This window comes from Sander vitreus, chromosome 7 (genome assembly GCF_031162955.1).
Source record: "Sander vitreus isolate 19-12246 chromosome 7, sanVit1, whole genome shotgun sequence".
In the NCBI taxonomy this organism is placed as follows: domain Eukaryota; kingdom Metazoa; phylum Chordata; class Actinopteri; order Perciformes; family Percidae; genus Sander; species Sander vitreus.
Window position 1 is genome coordinate 23,719,450 of NC_135861.1, and position 21,802 is coordinate 23,741,251.

A 21,802-nucleotide genomic window follows, 5' to 3' on the forward strand; every position below is an offset into this window, starting at 1 on the left:
ATCCCCCCCCATACCAACACTCACATCATTCTATCAAAGATATGGACAGCAGGAAAAAAAATAATACCAAAACATATTTTACCATTTATTTAAACATTCACGAACTTTCAAAAACTCCAGAATTATTGAGCCAATAGTTCAAGGAGTTGTCATTGTTGACATATTTTACAGCAGTTAGCATTTGAATTATAGTTGCAGTAATTGTCTTCTGTTGACCCATATACCTTCTGACAAAGACAAGAAAATTATGTCAATGCATAACCTGGATCTGGGGCAATGCAGTTTAAAAAATGTACTAGATAAATATTTAAATGAATCTGAGCTGATAAAAAATAAACAAGGTCACAAAACATATAGTTTCAGACTTGTAAACTTTGTGAAATCACAACAGTATTAAAGGATAAATGGAGTCAACAGGGCAAGAAAACCCCTTAACTTATCCATGGAGTTATTCATGTACAGCTGGAAAGTGACTTTAAAGGCAAAGAAATATACTGTAGGAACATGCTAGTCCCAATAAAAATGCTTTTTGGACTGCAAATGTCACTGCAGCCTGGAGAAGCAGTGGCAGCAAAAACTGTCCTGTCCTGTTAGTAGTGTCCTGTGACTCCATGACTGTCCTGGGACAGTCAGACACTGTCCTGTGACTCCCACACACTGTCCTGTGACTCCATGACTGTCCTGTACACGGTCCTGTGACTCCCAGACACTGTCCTGTGACTCCATGACTGTCCCGAGACAGTATGGGAGTCACAGGACACTACTAACAGGACAGGACAGTTTTTGCTGCCAGCAGCCTGTCAGAAGAAGCTTTGATATGTGACTGTCAGCTTGTGTGCCTGCACCTCTGTGTTACCAAGGCATTGGCTCGGAGCGGTTGCTGTCCATCCTTCAGCAGAGAAAGGTTTCTGAAATGGACGTTGAGGGCGGGGACCAAACATTTCATCCAGACACATCCACTGACCCTCTGACAAATGGAGACAGTATTGAGCCGCGACTCCTGCAGCAGAACTGCATGTTGTCTATATCTGACAGAAAAAGTCTAACATTAAACACCAGTAAATGTAAAAATAAAGGGTCAAGAGTCAGCATTTCTAATTGCGCCATTTATTAGTTTTACAATTATGAAAAATAATCTTAAAAAAGACTGGAAGCCCAAGATTATTTACAATCTTTTTTTTTTTCGGAAGTGAGGTCCCTCTTCTGAGTCATTGTTTTCTCAGTCTTTTTTTAATTTATTTTTTTAATCACAGGGTATTTATTCACGATATGTTTAACTTTATAAGACATAGTCCTTTTCTCTCTTTTGACAAACGTCAAAAATAACATACGTACATACATACATATACATATATATAGATATCTATAAAAGCAAAAATCATTCAAGTATCAAAATACAGACCGCTAGATTCATGTACAATATCATTCTCATCATTGTTGTCATTAGATTAGTCCCTAAATATCTCTCCTGATCCTTACCAATGTGCAAAAGCAGAACGGGACCAGGCTGATGGCCGAAGGTGCCAACACCAGCGAGCTGAAGACAGTGTACCATAGAGTTATCGTACTGGCCTGACAACGTAGCACATATACAACAGTTAAATCAAAACAACCAGACTACCCATATACACATCGGCTGACCAAAGAGTACCATTAACAGTCAACATACTGGGAGTTAGCTAAGAGAAGCATGCTGTGTGCCTTATTGTTCTGTTCTGCAGCTTACATCTAAAGACATACCAGCCTGCATGGCAGGTTTGGTTAATAATCTTGTCTAGATTAATTGAACAAATGAGCAGGGAAAGAGAGAGAGCTGCAGTGAACCACACCTGATCCAGTTCCAGCATTAGGACACATCATTGTCCTTAAAACAATTAAAACGTACAGAAAAACGTTCAAATCAAATAAAAACCACCCCGTTATATTATTATTATTATTATTATTATTATAAAACAGTCTTTGTAGTGTCAGTTCCTCTGCCCTTTTGAGTTTGGTTAGAGTTCCTCCCGTGCAAGATTACATTGTTTATCACAGTTACACATGTATGTTGTGGATGACAAGCTGATGGTCATGTAGAGACACTACAAATGTGTGGATACAGGACGAATAATCCAGGAATGAGTGTGTCCATACAGTGTGTATGTACCTTTGTACCATAACAGTAATGTTCCTCATCTCAGTCACTTCCCATTAAACTACAGGTTCTGCATTGTGACGTCGTAGGTACATTTCCTCAAAGTGTAAACACCACTAACCCTCTATGAGGGAGGCCTGATCGGTGTTAGGAGGCAACAATTCATTTCTGAGGAAATGCATAAAGCACAACAAATACATCTGACTCTGGGGGGCAAGCATTACTTTACGATAGACAGGAAGCTAAATGGAGTGTGTGCATACGCGTGTGGCGCCATGAAGTCGATGAGGTCAGATGATCTGGTGGACCGTGTCGTGTTGAAAGCTTTACGTCTGTTTGTCTCCAGGCTTGTGTGTTACTGTGGTTAGGTTGATCCAACTGGTGATGTGATTCTGCTGCATGCGAAGTGGGTCACTAAACATCCTACCCACCATGCAACAGGGCTCATTCCTGTCCTTTCTTACTGGCTGGGAGTGGCCACAGTGTTCAGCTATAGGGAAGGGACACGCACGCACGCGCACACACACACACACACACACACACACACACAAGGTTAAAATAAAGTCAAAATGACACAGAACAAATGGACAAAAACAGCGTGATGGTGACGGATTACCCTCTCCTTATAATGATTAACTCTTTTCACCAGCAGCCGTGAAATATTAACATGGTAGTGATTGGCAAAAAAAAAAAAGGCAATGCTGACAGGATGAACATAGAAGGCATTCGTTTTGAAAAGAAGAAGAAAAAAAAAGACAGGACAGAGGAAGATGCACTTACACACTTGGGGATTTGGAAAAAGTGCTTAGTTACAGTTAGTTCGCTCCAGTAGCATCAGGTTTAAATCCTGGTGTTCTGATTGATTGACAAAGGAGGGCATGCCAGTCTTAAGACAGTTGGAACTGTCTACTTTCTAGAGCAGCAAGGGCCACTAACATGCGGGTCCATATGAGCCTCTATGCCCTATTCTGTTCCCCTTTTTTTCCTCACTGAAAATTCCCCCCCAAATGCTTACTTTATTATTAGCTACAAAAGGACCTTATCACAGTGCTAGGATCTTAGCCTCCTTTGGCTTCGAGCAGCCCGCTGACAGTGAGAAATATCCCCCTCAGTAATTCCCGTGTAACCTCCATAACACCACATCCCACCAAACAGAAACAGTCAAAGCCCAACTGACGCATAGAATTAGAGGACCAGTTTGTTTTTCCTCAGGAAACATGTCCACCCAGGTACAGGATGTGTGCAGTGGGTCACTCTTGGTCGGGGTAAATCACATTTTCTCAGCACTCGGAGGAGTCAGGAGTTGAAAGATCAGAGTGAAAAGCCTCAGAGTGGCCGTCGCCTAATAGAGCAGGAAAAGCACCTTGAAAAAAAGAGCTTATCACCAAGAGGCAACAGTGGGATGTTGACAAGGGGAGGAGGATGGGGTGGGGGGGGGGGGGGTGGTGGTGAAAGGAAGCATTGTACACAGAAGATTCAGGAAGCATACAAGGAGAATAACCATGAAAGAGACTACCAGCGACGGGAAGTGGGAGTGATACCAGCCAGAGGAGGGTTGATAAAGCGGAAGGGTTGCACTAATAATCAATAGAATAGTGTACAAGCAGTGGTGGTTTAGCACAAGCAAGGAGCAAAGCACTCTGTCAGATGAGGACACAAGTTATGCCTGAATGGGGGGAGGGCAGGGGTCCAGCCCAGAGACGGAGAGGCAGAGTCACAGTGAAAGGCACACAGAAGGAGGGGAAGGAAGAGGGGTGAGACCAGGCCCAGAGGTCAGAAGTTGGAAAGAAGAGGGGTCCACTCAGAATATGGTGGTCTCGTACTTAGTGCTGATAGTGCGCTTGGATTCCTTGGGGTCAACGAGCCACGTGGCGCTTCCCTGGGACTGAGAATCCCCCTCCTGCTCCACAATGTCCCCCTGTAAACACAAGGAGACACCTTAAGTAATGAACTCATTTGAAATATAGGTTTGGTCAGAAACTGTCGGACTGAATCACAGTCTCAAAGATCAATTCCAGTGACTATGTTTACATCTCCATTGCCATCAATCAAGAGAGAATCTTCTCACCGACAGCCACAATGTCTTGTGTTGACATTTACCCTAAACTTAAAAGCTTTTTGAGCCAGTCTATAACTTTTTTCTCTAAGTGGACTTTAAAGGACTTACTTCACTTCTACTTTTCTTAGGAGTGGATACTTTTATACAAGTGCCTCATCAAGTCAGTAAGGTAAACAGTACTTTTAGGACATTGTCGCAGTGCCTCTCGGTGAATGTAAACATTGCTTGTAATACTGCTAAACTGTCAGTAGGGGGCACCTGAGTCAAAAGTGATATTCAAAGCATTGATCAGTCCACATGTGGCTAAATGTAGGAGAGTGCAGCTCATAGGTATATATTTCTACAAACAACAGTAAAACAATAACAGCAATATAAATTCACAAGGAAAAGAAATGGAGACACACATGGAGGCGTTTGGGGTTTTTAAGGCAGTGAGTGGAAAAAGGAGGAAGAGTGAGAGGATGGAGATGAGGATGCAAAGACAGCACCTGGGCGGCAGGGCTGGCAGAGTGCAGCGGTAGGAAGGAGGGACTATGGGTGGTGTAGGTGTAACAGTAACAGCAACGACTGTTGAGAGGAGGAGAGTCCTGGGAGAGACAAACACCGCCAGGAGGAGAGAGAAGAGGAAGGCAGAGAGAGGGAGAGAGAGAAGAGGAAGAAGGAAAATAAGCACAAGTGGCACCGAGAGGAGGAGGGGTTGAGAGAGAATAAAAGGGAGAGAATTTGACATAGATTTGAGTAGCATGAGACAGGAGGCCTAGTATAACCACAGTCTGATCTGTTATAGCCAACCCAGATCGGGCTGTGGTTATACTGGGCAGCTTATAGGTGTGGGTGTGTGTAACTGTGGGAGTGAGAGGCAAAAGGGCATTTGATTAAATAAAGGTTGAAAAAATGCAACTATTCATTAAGCTACAGCCGGAGAGATGTGCGACTGGTCCCTGAAGTGTAGTTATCTCATTTATATTCAGCACAAGGCTCACTTCATAATAGTTCAGTGCTAATGGCCAGACAAGCATTCGCACAGTGTGATCATATTGATGTGAAAAGCTGCAGACAGATAAAAATGTTCTAAGACGTGTCTAATGTGTTTTGAGGGGTTGATTCAAAAAGGCTGGAATGATGTTTCTCTGAAAACACAATTATCAGGTGTCAGGATGACTCTGTAATGTATGATATGCTTCAGGATGAAAAGAGTTTCTGCCACAACTTAACGTACTTTAAAAGGTGCACGGAGAAGGGAAGAAAAAAACTAACAGCATTTGCAGTAATGCAAAAGTTGTATTTTATATGTCAATACCGCAAGTGTTGCTGGAGTTCTGAACTCTAGAAGAAGATGTTTCGCAAATAGCAGTTTTATGTTGTTGTTTTTTTTCAAATGACATAAATATGATATTTTATTTTGCAGATAGAGGCAGACAAAATTGAGACAACTGCACCCCTCGCCTCTTCTCCCACGTTAGCACAATGTGTGCTACACAGAGCATGAAATCACTGCCAAATGAACAGGAAAAGTGCATTTCAACTCAGGAAAATACACTGCAGTAGCAGAACTTATACGCATGCCTCTATTAAAATGTGGCCAGTAAACTATTCCTACAATGTTAATATGGTGTCTTGTGCTACAAATATTTTAATGTCCAACTTACCGACGACTTCCGTACGCTGCCTCGTGGTTTGGGTACAGGTCTGCTGGACTTGGTTTCAATGACCTCTGAACCGGGTCCCACTGGGAGGTTCTGGTGCTGTTTGGTCCTCTGGGCCTGCAGAGCCAGCTGATAGGCTACCTCAAACGCTTGGCCGAGCGTCAGTATAATCTCATAGGTCAGATTCTATAAAGAAAGAGAGAAAGAGGGAGAGCGAGACAGCAAAATATATCAGAACACAGTTTCTTTCCCTAAAACCTACCTAAACATTTGCATAACAAGGAGAAGTGACAGTAATCTTGAGACTATTGTGCAGCAGCAAGCAGCTCCCCTCAGTACCTGAACTGGATCCATTCACTGTAGCTTAGTATTAAAGTTGCACTCTATTGTTATACCCTGACTGCTGCCAAATATGAACAAGTAGCTCAGACTAAAGACAGAGGATTGAAGCTTCACACTACATGCCTTGGGAAGTTGAAAAAGCAATCGTGGTGGGAGCACAGAACACAAAGCTCAGAAATCATCTGCATATCTTCCAATGAAGAATCTGCCCTGAGACAAATACTGCCTTGCCTTCTGAGGCAGTGCTCAGCTCTGGGTTTCCTCTTTGCGTGGCGAGGATGGTGCCTGGTGGAAGCTGATAGCAGCAGAATGATCAATACAGTTTTAAAATAACTCATCACATGACACAAATGCTGTGGCCTTTGATGGTTATCAAACTGCTTGAGCACTCGCTGCTGAGGGGCGGCCCCCTTCTTTCAGCCCCGCAGAGGACATCCTAGAGCTCAGAGAAGCACAGTAACCCAGAGGAAACGGAGCATTGTTAGGAGGAATTAAGTCTGGAACGAGCCTGGCTGCATTATGAGGCAGATTAGCAGGATAATCATCCAATCTCAGGGGAGGAGGATTAAGTAGGTAATGGAGGGCTAGTTATCACGGCCAGAGTAGCGCTGTGTCTACGAGGAGGCAATCAGCCCCGACTGAAGCGTGACACCTTGAGGAGATAGGGCAGTCTAGAGATAACGGTGTCGACGACGCAGGCTGTCACATCTCCTCGATGTAAGTACGGGAGATGATGTTGGAGGAATTCAAATTTACCAGTGAGGAAAATTCTCAACACTGACTAGAAATCTCTCCTTTTAGCATGGTTTATGTTAAGCTAGTCTATATCCACGACGTTCCACTTCCGGGAATTGCTCCGTTGCCGCAGAAAATTCTTTCTTTTCAGCCGGATGTCCGTGACCTTACACTTTCTTTGTGTTGGAATTTTAAACTCCGGTGGATATATGAGGACTATGGTTAACTGCTCCTCAGATCTCTGCAGGGTAAATCCAGACAGCTAGCTAGACTATCTGTCCAGTCTGAGTTTTCTGTTGCTCGACTAAAACAACTTTTGAACGTACACATGTTCCACCAAAACAAGTTCCTTCCCGAGGCCATTTTGCAGAGGTGCCGTTGCTCCCATGACGATTGTGATTGGATTAAAAAAAATGCCAAAACCAGAGCACGTTTCTTCCACATCCCGGAATGCTCTGTGCACTAGCCAGACCCTCCTCCGCAGTGCTGTGGAGGAAGGTCTGGCAATGCGAGACTAATGTTAAGCTAACACAAATGCTTGTCATATCATGTCAGAATTAGTCTCGCATTGCCAGACCTATCTCCACAGCGCTGTGGAGAATGGTCTGGCTACACCATGCATACAATCTGGGGTAGGAGAAAAAAGCTCTGGGTTGTTTGCATTTCTTTAAACCAATTACAATCGTCCTGGGCGGTGCTAAGCTCCAGATGCAGAGACGCTGGCTCTGCAAAATGGTCTCGGAAAGGAACATGTTTAAGTGGAATATTTGCAGTCCGCAAAAAAAAAACGCCACATACAATATTAAATGTAGTTAACTGTTCACACAATACAGTATCGTGAGCTATTTAAATTTGCTGGATACATAGTTAAACCTCATTTTCTCTCACCAGTGTATTGCCGTGTGTATTTTGTCCTTAACAAATCTGTCCCAAAATGTCCCAGTTAGATAGTAAATGCTGTAAACATATTCTTTGTAAATCTTTACAATCATGCCCCGAAAGAACCAAGCAGGCCTGCCTAGTTGCATGGTCGGCGGCGCCGGATATTATGGCGACTATCCTGGAAATGTCATTGATCCAGACTATGTCAGAATTAGCTGACGGGACAGTGAGAGTATCCTTACCACGTCTACTGTGCTGAACACATGGCAGTAGTGGTGGCTGGTCTGCAGGTCCTTGGTGACATAGGCAAATGTGCACAAGTCCTCTGGGTCCTGGGCTGCACACGAAATATTACGGATCTCATGCTCTGCGATGATGTTCTGCACCGAGAAGAAGGGCAGCATAAGACTTAGATCATACAGACTATAAATAACACAATGCACAATGTCAACCTATATCACACAGCACTTCAATGCTGTAAGTGATAATGCATTATGAAAAATGTGACGTAAAGTAGTAGTAAAGAGGAGACATTGAGGCATAAATCGCCATTGCAGGGAAGTGTAGCCATACACAGTAATACCGGGCTGAGCTTCCAAGGCAACCTTTCAAATGTCTTTTTTTATAAATGTCAAATACACGTCAATATGAGCAGACTTACCCCCTGTCAAACATGAACAAATCTGACTTAATAAACTTGCAGGCATGACATTTACAATCACAGAAAAGAAGCAGCGTTATGTTAGACTGGAACACTCTCAAAATATTACGAAAAAAAACATTTGCAGTTATTTGCACCGGGTTCAAGACCTGTAGGGTCAAAATGGGAACTTTCACACCGAGCAGGGCAGTGTGTGCATGCAGTAGCTAACCTTATTGGCTGCATCAATGAACTTCACACCCTTGTAGGTGATGGAGAGGACGATGGTAGGGACTTTTCTCATTTGTTCCGTCGACCTCTGGAGGAAATAAAGACACAGACGGAAAGGACATTAAGGTGAATTACCATTCACTCATACTATATGTCTTGTATTTATGTCCAGTGTTTGTCCCATGAGATTGGAGAGGAAACATACCCGCATTTTGGCACAGGCATCCTGCGTGGACTCGGTACCTCTTAGATCCTTAATAAGCATCGAACCGAGGTACTACAAGGGAATAGGATAAAGAGAAAGTGTTGGTTTAAATCTTCAATGAAAACGACATCACGTAGGAAGGAGAAAGGTGTAATCAGGCCTTCACATGCTGCTCAGCCCCTCTGCTAATTTTCTCCAGTGGCCACTGGCGGTATTGCAACGAGAAATCCCTCTGCGACCCAGAAAAGATTTTAAACATAGACCACCATTGTAAAAGAGACGTGAGTAAAACTGCTGCCAGGACACGTCCAACTGCAAACAAGGTGGGTTATGACTTTTAGATTCTGAATTTATAATCCATGGACTTTTTATGTTTGAAAAACGTCCCCCAAGTCGAGAAAAGCGATTTAAAAACCACAATGTAAAGTCTGTGGGCCGAGCGGGAACTCGCGGGCGGGGCCAGCAAGACAAACACTACTGCGCATAGTCAGTCTATAATACATCCATTGGTGTTGTACGTACACTGGCTTCATAGGCGCAGGATTCAAAGATAAGTTTCTCAGGTTGATGATGCCAGTTCTGGACGTTCGGGGCGTAGGGTGCTGCCAGACTTGGAGGCCGCAGGGTCAGACGAGGCTCTCGATGCCGTTCTTCATACCGTTCCTGGAATGAAGTAGTATTATGATAAGACAGATGCCCACTATAATCACTACATCACATAAAAAACACACTGGAGGACATAATGTACTGCTGATATGAGAGATACAGGTAAACCTAAACGTACGTGTGGTCTGTGTCGTTCACTGCGATATCTTTGGGTTACGTCATAGTCAGTATCTTGGACTTTTTTCCTCCCTGGCTCTACTATTGGCAGCAGAGGGTCCATTGAGCGTCCTGTGTAGGACTCCATCTGACTGAAGGGGGACGAGGTCTGGGATCCAGGCAGGTCTTGGCACTGGAGAGACAGAGTCGGCCATTGTTAGTTGTCGTGATGTTGTTGATGTTGTAACAGTGATTGTCCTTCATCTTTCAGAAGAAAAAAAAAACATGCCTTCCAAGATGTGTGGACTGAAAACAAACCAAGCCTGAGAGGAAGTAAACCATTAAAACTTTTACTAATTAGAAAGTTCCTCACCCTGATCTGAGACAAACGAGGAGGCTTGACTGGAGGTTCCTCATAGGGCCTCTCCGCTAAGGAAGCAATGATGCGTTTCCTGTGTCCAAGTAGGGAGATCTTCAGCACCTGGAGGACAAAGAACATTATCTGGTGAACATGTGGAGCAGCACTTGAGGAAACAGAGGTGCTGGAAAGTTGGAGGCCTACCAAGAAACTTCAGACTGCTACTTAACTTGAACAACCCTAAACCTTAAATGAGAACCTAAATGTCTTGTTTTATAATAACTCTCACTAAAGCATCTTTTCCTTTACATAACCGCGCCATATTGATAGACAGCACACTTAACTGTCACTACCATAAATATGACTGAAATTCTTTTTCCTGATCTTTGGAAACTTATTCCCCAATATTCAACACCAATGTTCTGTGTATTTTCCTTCAGAGTTTGAGTTCCCTGCCTCCCAAAACTGAAGCTAAAGAGTAACCTGTCAAACTTGTCCTTTTATCCTGGATTTTCTTTAAAGCTCTGCTAAAACTAATTTCACCCTCCGATACTCCTCATAGTGCGTGTACGTCACTGTGACTCACATTGACAATCTCCAGTTCCCACAGGTTTTTGACACAGTCCAGAGTGCGGTAGCCGCTGGTCAGGAAGTTGTGCAAGTACTCGTGCAGGCCAAGATTCTCCAGCCAAGAGGAGAGGGAGCTGCTTCCGTCACAGCCCAGCGCTTTCACCTGAAGGAGAAGAGTTCATCATTCACTGTCACTGATGCTTGGAGGGCTTCGGTACAACATCTGGGCATATATGCTGCCTTTGTAACCAATTTTCCTGCCTGTCTTTTTAAAAAGGAAGTTGCCACAGTAACACCATACATGTATATTTGTACATGACTCGATGGAGGTAGCAGGCTATAGGTTAGATCTACACTACTGCGGCGGTGAAAGAAGTAGTCCGATATTTTACTTAAAGTACCAATACAACAATGTGGAGAAAAAACTCCACTACAAGTAATAGTCCTGCATTCAAAATCACACTTTAGTAAAAGTACAAAAGGTATTATCAGCTATATAAATGTACTTTAAGTATCAAAAGTAAAAGCACTAATTCTGCAGAGACCAATGTTCTTATATATTAAATTATTAAATTGGTAATATTGATGCATCAATGTGTAAGTAGCATTTTATTGTTGAGGCTGGTCGAGGTGGAGATAGTTTCTAAATATACAGATAGAGCTACTTTATATACAGTTTGGTAGTTTATTCCTGTTGTTCTCAATCTAGGGGTCAGGCCCATCCAAAGGGTCACAAGATAAATCTGAGGGGCGTGAGATGACAAACGTTCTGCAGCACACATTTGTCTTCATTCTTTGGACTTTTCTCTCATCTTCTCTCTCTGTGGTGACATATTGGATATTCTCAGTTCTCAAAGTAAAAAAACAACAAACAAAAACCTGTTAAATAAAACCTTCTGAAAAGTTTAGAGGGGAAATAACTTTTCGGTGAAGACACTGAATGCTGAGATAAGCATTGAAGTAATAATCAATGATTTGTCACCTTGGGTAACGAACGTGCTGCATGCAGGATCTTCTTTCTGTGGCTTGGGTCTGTGATCCCAATCTCTCTCAAGTCCTGGTCCTCCATTACATTGGTCCCCTGTAGAAGAAAAAAAAAAAAAAAAATGATATGAGCCTTAATCACTAGCGGTGAGTAAGTAAATACTGTGCGGTACATGCAAGAGAACAATGAATTTTAGACAAAACATATTGCAACATGTGTAAAAAATGTAAAAAGTCATATGAATAAATGCTCATATACACTACATTCAAATCATGAAAATCTAAAACACTGTTTGGTTCCGAGGTTACATCTAGTTTAGACGAATCCTCCATGAGAAGAGCCGATGCTGCAGGGTAAGTATTGATCACAAGTAATGAAGGAAAGAAAAAAGGTCAATTACTCTTCAAACTCTACCCTGGGACCCAACATACTGACTGTACTAAGGGGGCCATGTCAATAACCCCTTAAATGAGATGTAAGTGTACGGGGGAGGGGACTGATAGTGCGTGTGTGTGTGTGTGTGTGTGTGTGTGTGTGTGTGTGAACGATGGTCAAACCCATCTTTGGTTACTGTATCACCTTTGGGACTGTGTGGCAGGTAACGGATAACGGAGAAAGCAGCGATAAATCAATGTCAGAACTGCAGTGGTCAGCAATATGAGATGGAGCGGTAGAATGCTAGAGCATTGATAGGTGACTGGAACTGATGGATGCAGGAAAAAATAAATCAAAACACCCTGACGTGTAACAGGAAAGCCTATTTCTACGACTGCACGTCATTAGCACTGTCCTGTTGGCTGATCTAATGGCCCGACAGTCACAATAAATGAGTTGTTACAAAGCATTACCACTCAGATGACCAGTAGGAAGTCAGTAAGAGTCCATCTTGTTGACTATGTTACTTTTAAAGAAGGGGTCAGCAACTTCTCATGTGTTAAAGTACCATGGTGCTCCATGAGAGCTGCTGCCTCAGGGGCTAACTGTGACGGCTCAGGGCACATGTGGCTGACTCTTCATTATGAACCTCAAGTTAATCGCACGCACACGCACGCACACGCACACACACACACACACACACACACACACACACACACACACACACACACACACACAGAGAGAGAGAGAGGATAGAAGCTGTCTGTAGGTCAAACCTGACAGCCTGTTTTTCATGCAGACGCTGTAAATGCAAACAAGGGGTGGAAAGGGTGAGAAGTGGGGAGGAGCGAGTCTGTCAGTGAGGGTAAGAACTGCAGAGTAATCTGTGTAATGCTCTTTTTAGAATCACAATGTTAATTGCAATTAACCACTGATCTACAGTTCTATACTGATACAACATTCATAGCGTATGAGTATGTAGTATGCAGTTTGTTTGAGAGTTTGCATCAGCCTGTCTGTGGGAATTTTGAGAAAGAAAGACAGAAGGAAAAAAAAAACAGACAGGAAATTACAGAGACAGACAAACAGAAAGAAAAACAGAAAGCACAGAAAGACAAACAAAAACAAAGACGGACAGACAAACAAATAGAGATGGAAAGAAAGAGACAGAAACAGACATACAGCGAGAGAGACGGACAGACAGAAAGTAAGAAAGACAGAAACAGACAGACACAAAGGAAGACAGAAAGAAAGAAAGACAGGAAAGAAAACATACAGATAGAAAGAAAGAAAGAAAGAAAGAAAGAAAAGGTAAAAACAAAATGAGTGCATGAACTCTCACAGAAAGTCACGTGGGTCAGACATATGGTGAAACGCGGCCGTAGTTAAAGCTCATATTGAGCACAAGACATTGTGACGCATCTTTTGTTATTTTAATTCCTCGCACTAAACTGACAACTTAAAGCCCATTTTCTCTGAGCAGCAACACGACGATCGCTACCTTTCCAGCTGGGGATTGAAACTATTTGGGGAGCTGGATGGATAATAGCGCTTTCACAGTGCATGGAGCATTGCATTACTGTCCCACTGGAGAATGACTGATAAATGGCTCTGTTGGGGAAACAGACTGAATCTACAGTCTTTGCTCCCATTCCCCGGTTTGTATTCTGCACTTTTTACTGTTAAATAGATGTGTTTTAATGCAGCTATGTTGTCTCTTATGTGAGTGCCTGCTTTATGTCTTGTTGCACACAAAGCTTTCTCTTCATTAAACTTTATAGACATTTAAGATGCTGTTTATGGTATCCATCCATCCATGAGGTAAGCGCAGGAGAGAAGATTTTCATAATAGATATTTTTCACTGCAGATATTATGGCTTGTCAGAATGTTTGCTGTGAAAAAGCCAATAATGTTTTCTGAACAAAAAACATCTGCAATGAAAAAGGCCTATTGGGCCATATGGGTTTGGTAAAGAACATTAGTGATGAAATGATTAGTCCATTCATTAATCAACTAGTCGATTCACAATCACTATTTTAATAATGGATTTACAGTTTAATGCTTTCGTCAAGCGAAAAAATGCTAACCATTTGCTAACTGCCAGCATTTTCTCTGTTTTGTGTCTTTGTATATTACATATCTTTGGGTTTTGAGACCTCATCACCTTGAGCTCAGGGAAATTGTGGTATTAACCTGAACTTGAACCTGCGGTAATAACCTGAAAGTAACCTGAACTAAAACCTACTGAATGCAAGGACTTTAAATCTGAACCCTCATGCGGGGAAAGACACTTGAAAGGGATCATGATGTCATTGAAAAGTAGCAGAGTTGATGAGACTCCCATCTCCTGCAACATAAATAATACATTCGCCTGTGCTTTTATCTTGATAAGCCATTCATCCCCCACACAAAAGGACTTTGAAAACACAAACAGTGTGACTTGAGAGATGTGGCGGTGACAACTCTGTGGGGAAAATTCTGACTAATGTGGTTCCAATTTTTCCTTACCACAGGCTCAGCAGGTCTAAACGTGATTAGTTGTAAGAAAGCTGACATCAACACAACTTGGGTGAAAAGATTAAATCTAGAGTAATGTAAGCTGGGAGGTTTTGTATCTGTGCGTAAGGCCCATCCATCTCTGGTTTTCCCTTTCCTCTCATTAAAATGCTGCTCTCTCCTCTGCCTTTCCTGAGAACAGCCACGGCGGTCCCTGTGGTTTAAAAGCGCTCTGAATTCAGGCCAGGGACTGGAGGGCACGGATCACTCTTTCTGACTCTCTAAAGGACGGCTGACCAACAGCACTAAAAGTCATAGTTTGTCGTCCTTAACAGGCTGTCATAAGACCACACAGGCCTGTGAAAAAAAGCTAAGGGTAAATTGTGACAGGTGTGCAGGGATATAAAAAAAAAAAAAGGTTTAAAAATGAACCGTGTATTCCATCCAATTCCTGCCTAAATGTTTTTCAAACGAGCAAATGGGCAACAATTCATCACCACCATTACCCCAGTAGCAAAATCTATTAATCCATTCCCAATCCTTGACGTTCTAATGCATGAAGCCATTACTGAATTTCCAATTTGTCTGCAGGCTTTGGTGGCATTGACTCTTTCCAACATAACCGCTTTGCATCTATTTTATGGGAGAAAATAACAATAAAGGAGAGGAACAAAGGCGGGAGACACAGTTGAATTGAGATTACACAGATGCAGCACAGAAGTATACTCCAATGGTCAGTCCATACCAGACCATTGTAATCACTTCACAAATTGTTAACTCTTTAATTTTCTGAGTGGTTTTTATGTATGTGAGATATATGTGTGTTAGTTGTGTTATGTTTGTCTAAGCTACTGGATGCTGGACTGAATTTCCCTCGGGATGAATGAAGTATCTATCCATCTCTATCTAAACAGATGTGACGTTTCTCTCACCTTCGTGCAACTTTTAGATTAAAACCAAGCTCTTTCTTTAGAAGTTATTGCTTCTAGTACGCATTGAGTCACACTGGCACGAAAAGTAAAGAACATTTGTGCTTATTTAGCCGGCTCTATGACAAAGTGATGTCCCAGCAGAAGTGCATAGGTGATGGAGTTGCCTCGAATACAAACTAACTTGGAGCTCTGTTTGCTGATCGTGTCACAGCTGACGACACAGTCACCAGCTGTGCTTAGACGAAGAGAGAAAAAGGAGCGGATTCGTTTCAACAAGCGTTACATGTCAGTACCAGCGAGAGTTGGAGAACAGCATGGCCGCACAGAGCTCGTTTCATCCGTACATTTGCTCCACGAGTCGATAAAAAGCATCTAATTGGTTTCAGAAGAGGCTCAAACACAATACAATCACTGCTGTTATTGATCCACTTCTGGAGCGAGCCTGCAGGATAGACAGAGATCACAGCAGTCTGACTGGCAGAGTAAACACGGTTTAATTAGTGATCTCCCCGCACAGCGGACATGCTGTTTTTCAACCATGGTTTTTCAATGACGTTAATACTCACAGGAGGATTAAAAGAGGCTTACAGATCATTTTAGGCAGGCTGGCGCAATGCGTTTCTATATTTTACAAAATGTATTTATGTATGCATTTGCATTTCTGTATGTATATCTTAATTCCTTTATTACATTTATTTAATATTGAACATTTTGGGGCTACATAAAACAAGTCTGGAACAACTAATACAAATAGACAAAAGAACCGTGGTAACTGTGCCAACAAAGAAACCTGTTCCTGTTCTATCCACTCTAATGCACATTTAACACAATTAGAAAAGTTTAGTAAAGACAAGGTGACTCAGAGGCTGATTCTCATTTCCAAATGAGAACAATTTGTGATTCTTAAAAAAGGCCAAGAGAAGGACATGCTGTTTAAAGGCTTCAGCGTTTTTTTTTCCCAAATCCTCTAGTGATTTCAGGAAGCCAGGTGGTCTGTAAGCCGTGTTTAAAGATAGTAAAATTGCCAGCTCTCCGCTTTGGAAAAAAAAGTACTCCGTGCTTATGACGGTGCGAGTGTGAAAGACTAAAAGACAGTGGGAAGATTAAACCGAGGTAGTAACTTCAGAGGCTTCAGCACAGAACAATGGGTGTTGATGACACCGGGTGAGAAGGAGAGAGGCAGAGAAATGGGGGAAGGCTCTACTCTCAGGTTATGTGAAGTAGATTATTTGTGCAAGTATACCGAAATAAGTCAGACCCATCTGGGTCGTACAGCTATTGGATAAATCCGATGCATGAAACATTCACATCTATTCTGGTATTCATCTTGTGAAGTTTCTACATTTGTAATGATATCCATAGCAGTAAAACAGTGTTGCTTAGTAAGGCAAAAATCTGCTATCTGGAGACCAAGAAGTCCTAATTTACAATATTTACAAGTCTAATTAACACAGCGTAATTAACAAAAAACAAACAATTAACACTGACCTTCATTTGGAAAGACAAAAACTTGAACCACAGTGTTGTCAGGGGCAGAATATATCTCCAAACAGTTACAGTGTGTTCAGGGGACCGGCAGCTCGCTAATAGTGAGGAGATGTCTGCTGTATGCGACAAAACATGTTGTAGCCTAAAAAATGCGTGGCATCGCTTAGAGCACCTTTAAATACAAATGTTTGCAAAGCAACACAAGATGTGTCAAGAGTCTGGCCTTCAGGACCACTGGTCATAAAGAATATGAAGGAAGATAACTTTACTGTCAATGTGCACAGGGCAGTGTTGTAGTACTCAATGCTGGTCTTGGTCCCAAGACCACTTTTCGAAGGTCTCGGTCTCGTCATCGACCACATTTTTTCTCGATCTCGGATGAAGAGGACTCAGGATTTTATTTCAAGACCGGTCAAGACCACAATTTCAGGGATATCACTAAACTGCCTGTGTATCGTCTGATTTATGTGTTAACATCATTACTGTGATTGGATGTAAAACTTTCTGTTTCAAATGCAGCCAATAACTCGACTCATTTCTAGTTTGGAATGTGTTACTGTTAAACCCCGTTCCCCGCCCCCTTTAGCACGCACTCCCAAAGTGAATGTTGGCGACAGGAGAAGAAGCTCTGGCTGTGTCGGAGATGTCAGCCAAATCGTCAGTAATAACATTTTATGTATTACATTTTATTTATTATATTTTTAAGAGTTTATTTGCAAAGCGACATCTAAAAGAAAACACACAGCAGTGTGTAGATTCTGCAATGTAACGCTAACCGACAAAGCTGGGACCACCTACATTTTTTTTATCTGCACTTAATAAGGAAGCATAAAGGAAAGTAAGCTAAGTGTAAGTGTAAGTGACACTAGCGAAGCTAGCTAGCTAAAGTTATCAATCTGCCTCTTCCGAAATCTCTTCATCCCTCACCCAAATTGATTTAGCGAATATTAGCTATACATATTAGCTAGTTGTGTATATACTGTATGTTTCAGTTGTTTGGTCTGGTCTTGGTACAGGGAATTGAATTAAGCATGCCCCTTCCTATTTACACATGCATCCCTTCACATTTTGTATGCATGTCTTTAGAAGGGTCACAGTTCAGAGACAAAAAGTAGTCCAACTTCTTATTGAGTATAGAGTTAAATATTGGGATTTCTGTGTTTTGTGCAGGATTTCTATCTTTAGGTCTGTAACAGAAATAGAGCTACATTGGCTACATCTTATCTTTTCTTAAAATCTTTTTTTAAAAGTTTCTTTTGTGTTGTATGATGATTTAAAAGCTTTCATTTTGTGCAGATGATCATGGAATGGGATTGAATGCTCAATTTTAAAATGTTTAAGTTAGTCAACCTTGTCTCGAAAGCCTGAAAAGAAGGCAAGATGGACTATTTCATTTGTATATTGATGTACTTTGATCTCTTCAGTATTATATAGTAAATGTTTTTGTCAGTGATTTATGATTTTTCTTAGACAATAAAGGAAATTGTTAAAGTTGGTTTTCCTTAGTTTGTTTTGGATGGTTTATCACCTGTATGGATTTGTGGTGTCTTGTAAGCCCATGTGGGGTGTGCATAGAATAAGTTCAATAAGACAACAATAAAAACTTAATTCATTCTAACATACAATTGTACATGTGTAGACCGTTAAGACTTGTTGTCTGCTTGCACGTTTTCTGACCAAATCATTGATCAGTAAAATCAAATCACACGTGTGGTGTTTGGATGGGATGAAACCGAGCAAACACATATATGATGTATGATAGACCTGATGGAGGAGGAAAGAGTTTTCATCGTGACACACAAGACGGCTGTCTCATTTCCAACACGCCCGGTGGCTCAGCCTACCAGCTGGGTCCCTCATTCTCTCCTCCATCAGTCCTCATTACCAACACAAGCAACAGAGCCAACTCATAGTGGCGTCTCACACCGTGGGCTGTCCAAACTTGTCAGCTTGGCAGAAGCATCCCCTTGCTCACTGAGACGCTCCTCCATTCTGGCCAGGCACCAGCTTCTCATACAGCCAGCACAGTGACTGGAAGTGAGAGGCCACGACAGCGGGCCTCCTGAGATGAAGACAGACTGTCTGAGAGCCGGAGAGTGCAGCATAAACCTGACTCAACACGCAACTGGGCATATTGATACCTAAGTTCCCGTGAATTAAATATCTGACAGCACAGATCAAATTGCATATTGGTCTGGTTAATGGACGTGTAAATCTAGCAAACATCGATGAATGCGCTGCCTGAGAGCCGAGCCTCGGGAAAGGTTCAGTCACTGAATCAAGTAGAGAATATTGTACATTTTTATAAAGCTTGTGATGTAATGTGAGATACTGAATCATGTGCTGAATCCACCCAGAATAAACAGTCCCTGTAATGAAATATTGTAGCTGCTGAAAAACAAGTCAGACTCATGATAGAGCGGGAGGGGTCGTTACAGGATTTCAGCTAATTGAACTTCAGATGAAGCTAATGGGATCATCTCACAGCTAATGGAGGGTGGCTTCAATTGGATTAATGCACAAAGACACACATTGGAGTTAAGGAGGAGGAAGCAGTGAAAGACAAGAGGGAAAAAAAAAATATAAAAAGTGAGGAGAGACATGAAGAAAGTAAGTGGATACAACAGTCAAGAGCATTAAGGTCAATTTGGACAGAATATAAAAGAAGTGAGCAACTCACCATGTAGTGCAGGTCGTCGAAACCATTGAGGAGTAGTTTGCTCTCGTACTGCGGCAGCCCCACGTGCTCCAGCCAGTCTCCCACGGGCTGGTCCAGCAGCCGGCCGGCAGCACCTGCTGACAGGGGAAAGCGCTTCAGGAGGGAGAAACCTTTCAGCCGGTAGCAGCGGCACTCTGAGGATGAGACGTGGCATTGCCACATCATTCTCGGCCAGCAGAGCCGAGCGCACCAGCAACAGGAAGGCGGGGGAGACAGTGTTCTCTGCGGACTGGGCGTCAGCTCCCGCAGGGCAGCGGGGGCCGAACCACAGTCACCCAAGATGGCTTAAAGTACCCCTGATCTCAGGGGGTGAAGGGGATGATACACGGGATATGAGCTGGTGGACTACCAGCTAATAGAAACAGAATTCCTTGCTGTGACAGTCAGCCAGGAAACGTGCCAAAAACACATTTACAATCAAAAAGTCACTGCCTCACTTCACTGTTGCAAATGTAACAAAACAGTTCATATCCAACTTAAAAAAATGTCAAAATGTCCCATGTCAGGAGGTATTTTCTGTCCAAACATAAAAGCTTGCAGCTGATTTCATTCAGTTCCAGTTTTGTATTGGAGAGAAACTCAGAGGTAAAGTGCTGATGTGTTTCAGTGCCATCGCTAAGTTCTTTGGAAACTTGTAGTCAAGAAGCAGGAGACAGTTAATTACCAAAACAGGCTCTCCTCTGATTCAGAGACCCAACCTGCTCGGCGTACAATCCACCACGCACTGTCTAGTCAGGAATCTACCTGAGAACACAAGAGTGTTCACATGGAAAGCGGCATGTCGGACAGAAAGATGTGACGCGACTGTTATGAGCTGAGATTGATTGAGAAAAAAAACTACAGCGACTGCTGTCAGCAGCCTGAGCCGAGAGGAGCCTGACCTGTACGAGGACACATGACTGCCTCTTAGCCTCTACATCTTACTGGTACGAACTGACTCATTTTCAAAGCACAAAACACATATTTCCTACGGTGAGATTTCAGTTAATACACACTTATATTACCTTTAATTCTTAACTTGATAACTGCATCTTAACCACAGTTAAAAGCTAACAGAGTAAATCATTTTTACGCTATTAGGAAAGAGTTACATATCAGCTAAATAAATTTTACTTTCTGCAGGACAACACACAAAGAAAGCGGACAACTTGCAATAACAAACTGATATCAAAACCTAAGATAATATTAATGTGTAAAATGCACATTTTGCAGCTTATTTCCCCCCTTATCTATTCAAACTGGTGCAAAACAAATGCAGTTCAGAGGAGATTCCAATGTCATAAATCCCATTTTGGTCACTCCAGAAGATTGGAAATGTGTCAAGGGAAAAAAGAAAAGAAAATCCAGTCAAGGATCCAATCAGCAACTTCAAAGAGCACTTAAGTAATAGCCGGCCCCCAGAATGAACTCCTCTGCAGACAAAAGAGTGCTAAAAGGAGTGCTCTTCTCAGTCTGGCAGTCTGGGAGATGCGGCCAAGTCCACTTCTACAAAAAAAACGCTCTGTAGTCCACTCTGGGCTGAGGAGCGGCCCACCTAGTCCTACACATGCCGAGGTGGCGTCCTTCTATTGTCCTGGCTGTTCACAATTCTGCTGCCTGCAATTCATCTCTCCTCCCTTACTCTCTCTCTCCCCTCATTGCATACGCTTCCCCACCACCACTCCCTCCCTCCCTCCCTCCTTCGCTTTCTCTCAAACACTGCAGGTGGCTGCTCCGTGTCAGTGCGAGCTACTGCTTCAGCTAGCCCCCCCACCCCTCATTACTTGCAGTAGCTCTTGTATATCAGTCGGTTTCTTTTCTCCCACTCGTAAGGTGTCCTTTACCCACGTCCGTCGTCTCTTTCACTCTGATGTAGAAGTAAATCAGAAAAGAGCCCAAAAGTACAAGAGATTGCAGGCACGGAGCCAATCAGCTAGAGACATCACTGCTCTCCAATCAACATTGAGAGGAGGCAAACACAAGGCTGAATCAGCCCCGGAGGGGGGGGGGAAGTGCATCAAACAGAGAGCCTCTTCTCCAGCGAGTCCCTCGATGGCCTCCTGACAGCAGCTTCATTGAGCTGGAGCTGTGGACATGGCGGCTCTAAGATTGAGCCTCACATATACAGACGAGTAGATTCAGACTAGAGCTGCACTATATTATATATATATTTTAATCATCCTCGCGATATCAACTGGCGCAATAACCATATAGTGAAAGACTGCGACATATCGCGAAAGACAAGAAAATATCAGTAGAAAAA

At 42.6% G+C, this 21,802-nt stretch overlaps 1 protein-coding gene across 9 annotated transcripts in view; it reads right to left on the reverse strand.

Moving 5' to 3' along the window:
* Window positions 1-1,085: 1,085 nt before the first annotated feature.
* anks1aa (ankyrin repeat and sterile alpha motif domain containing 1Aa) overlaps window positions 1,086-21,802 on the reverse strand; it is a 69,406-nt gene continuing 48,689 nt past the window's right edge. For 3 of the 9 annotated variants that reach the window (XM_078255486.1, XM_078255484.1, XM_078255482.1), the window contains 11 exons: window positions 19,522-19,637; window positions 11,547-11,645; window positions 10,581-10,727; window positions 10,010-10,117; window positions 9,659-9,829; window positions 9,397-9,537; window positions 8,875-8,946; window positions 8,671-8,757; window positions 8,041-8,178; window positions 5,843-6,025; window positions 3,608-4,052 (listed from right to left, as the gene is read on the reverse strand). In XM_078255486.1, the coding sequence (XP_078111612.1) occupies window positions 3,936-4,052; window positions 5,843-6,025; window positions 8,041-8,178; window positions 8,671-8,757; window positions 8,875-8,946; window positions 9,397-9,537; window positions 9,659-9,829; window positions 10,010-10,117; window positions 10,581-10,727; window positions 11,547-11,645; window positions 19,522-19,637 (1,379 nt within the window). In that variant the 3' untranslated portion in view covers window positions 3,608-3,935. Of the gene's footprint in view, window positions 2,625-3,606; window positions 4,053-5,842; window positions 6,026-8,040; window positions 8,179-8,670; window positions 8,758-8,874; window positions 8,947-9,396; window positions 9,538-9,658; window positions 9,830-10,009; window positions 10,118-10,580; window positions 10,728-11,546; window positions 11,646-19,521; window positions 19,638-21,802 lie in introns of those variants that run through there. The other 6 variants (XM_078255490.1, XM_078255485.1, XM_078255483.1 and 3 more) reach the window with 5 other exon arrangements.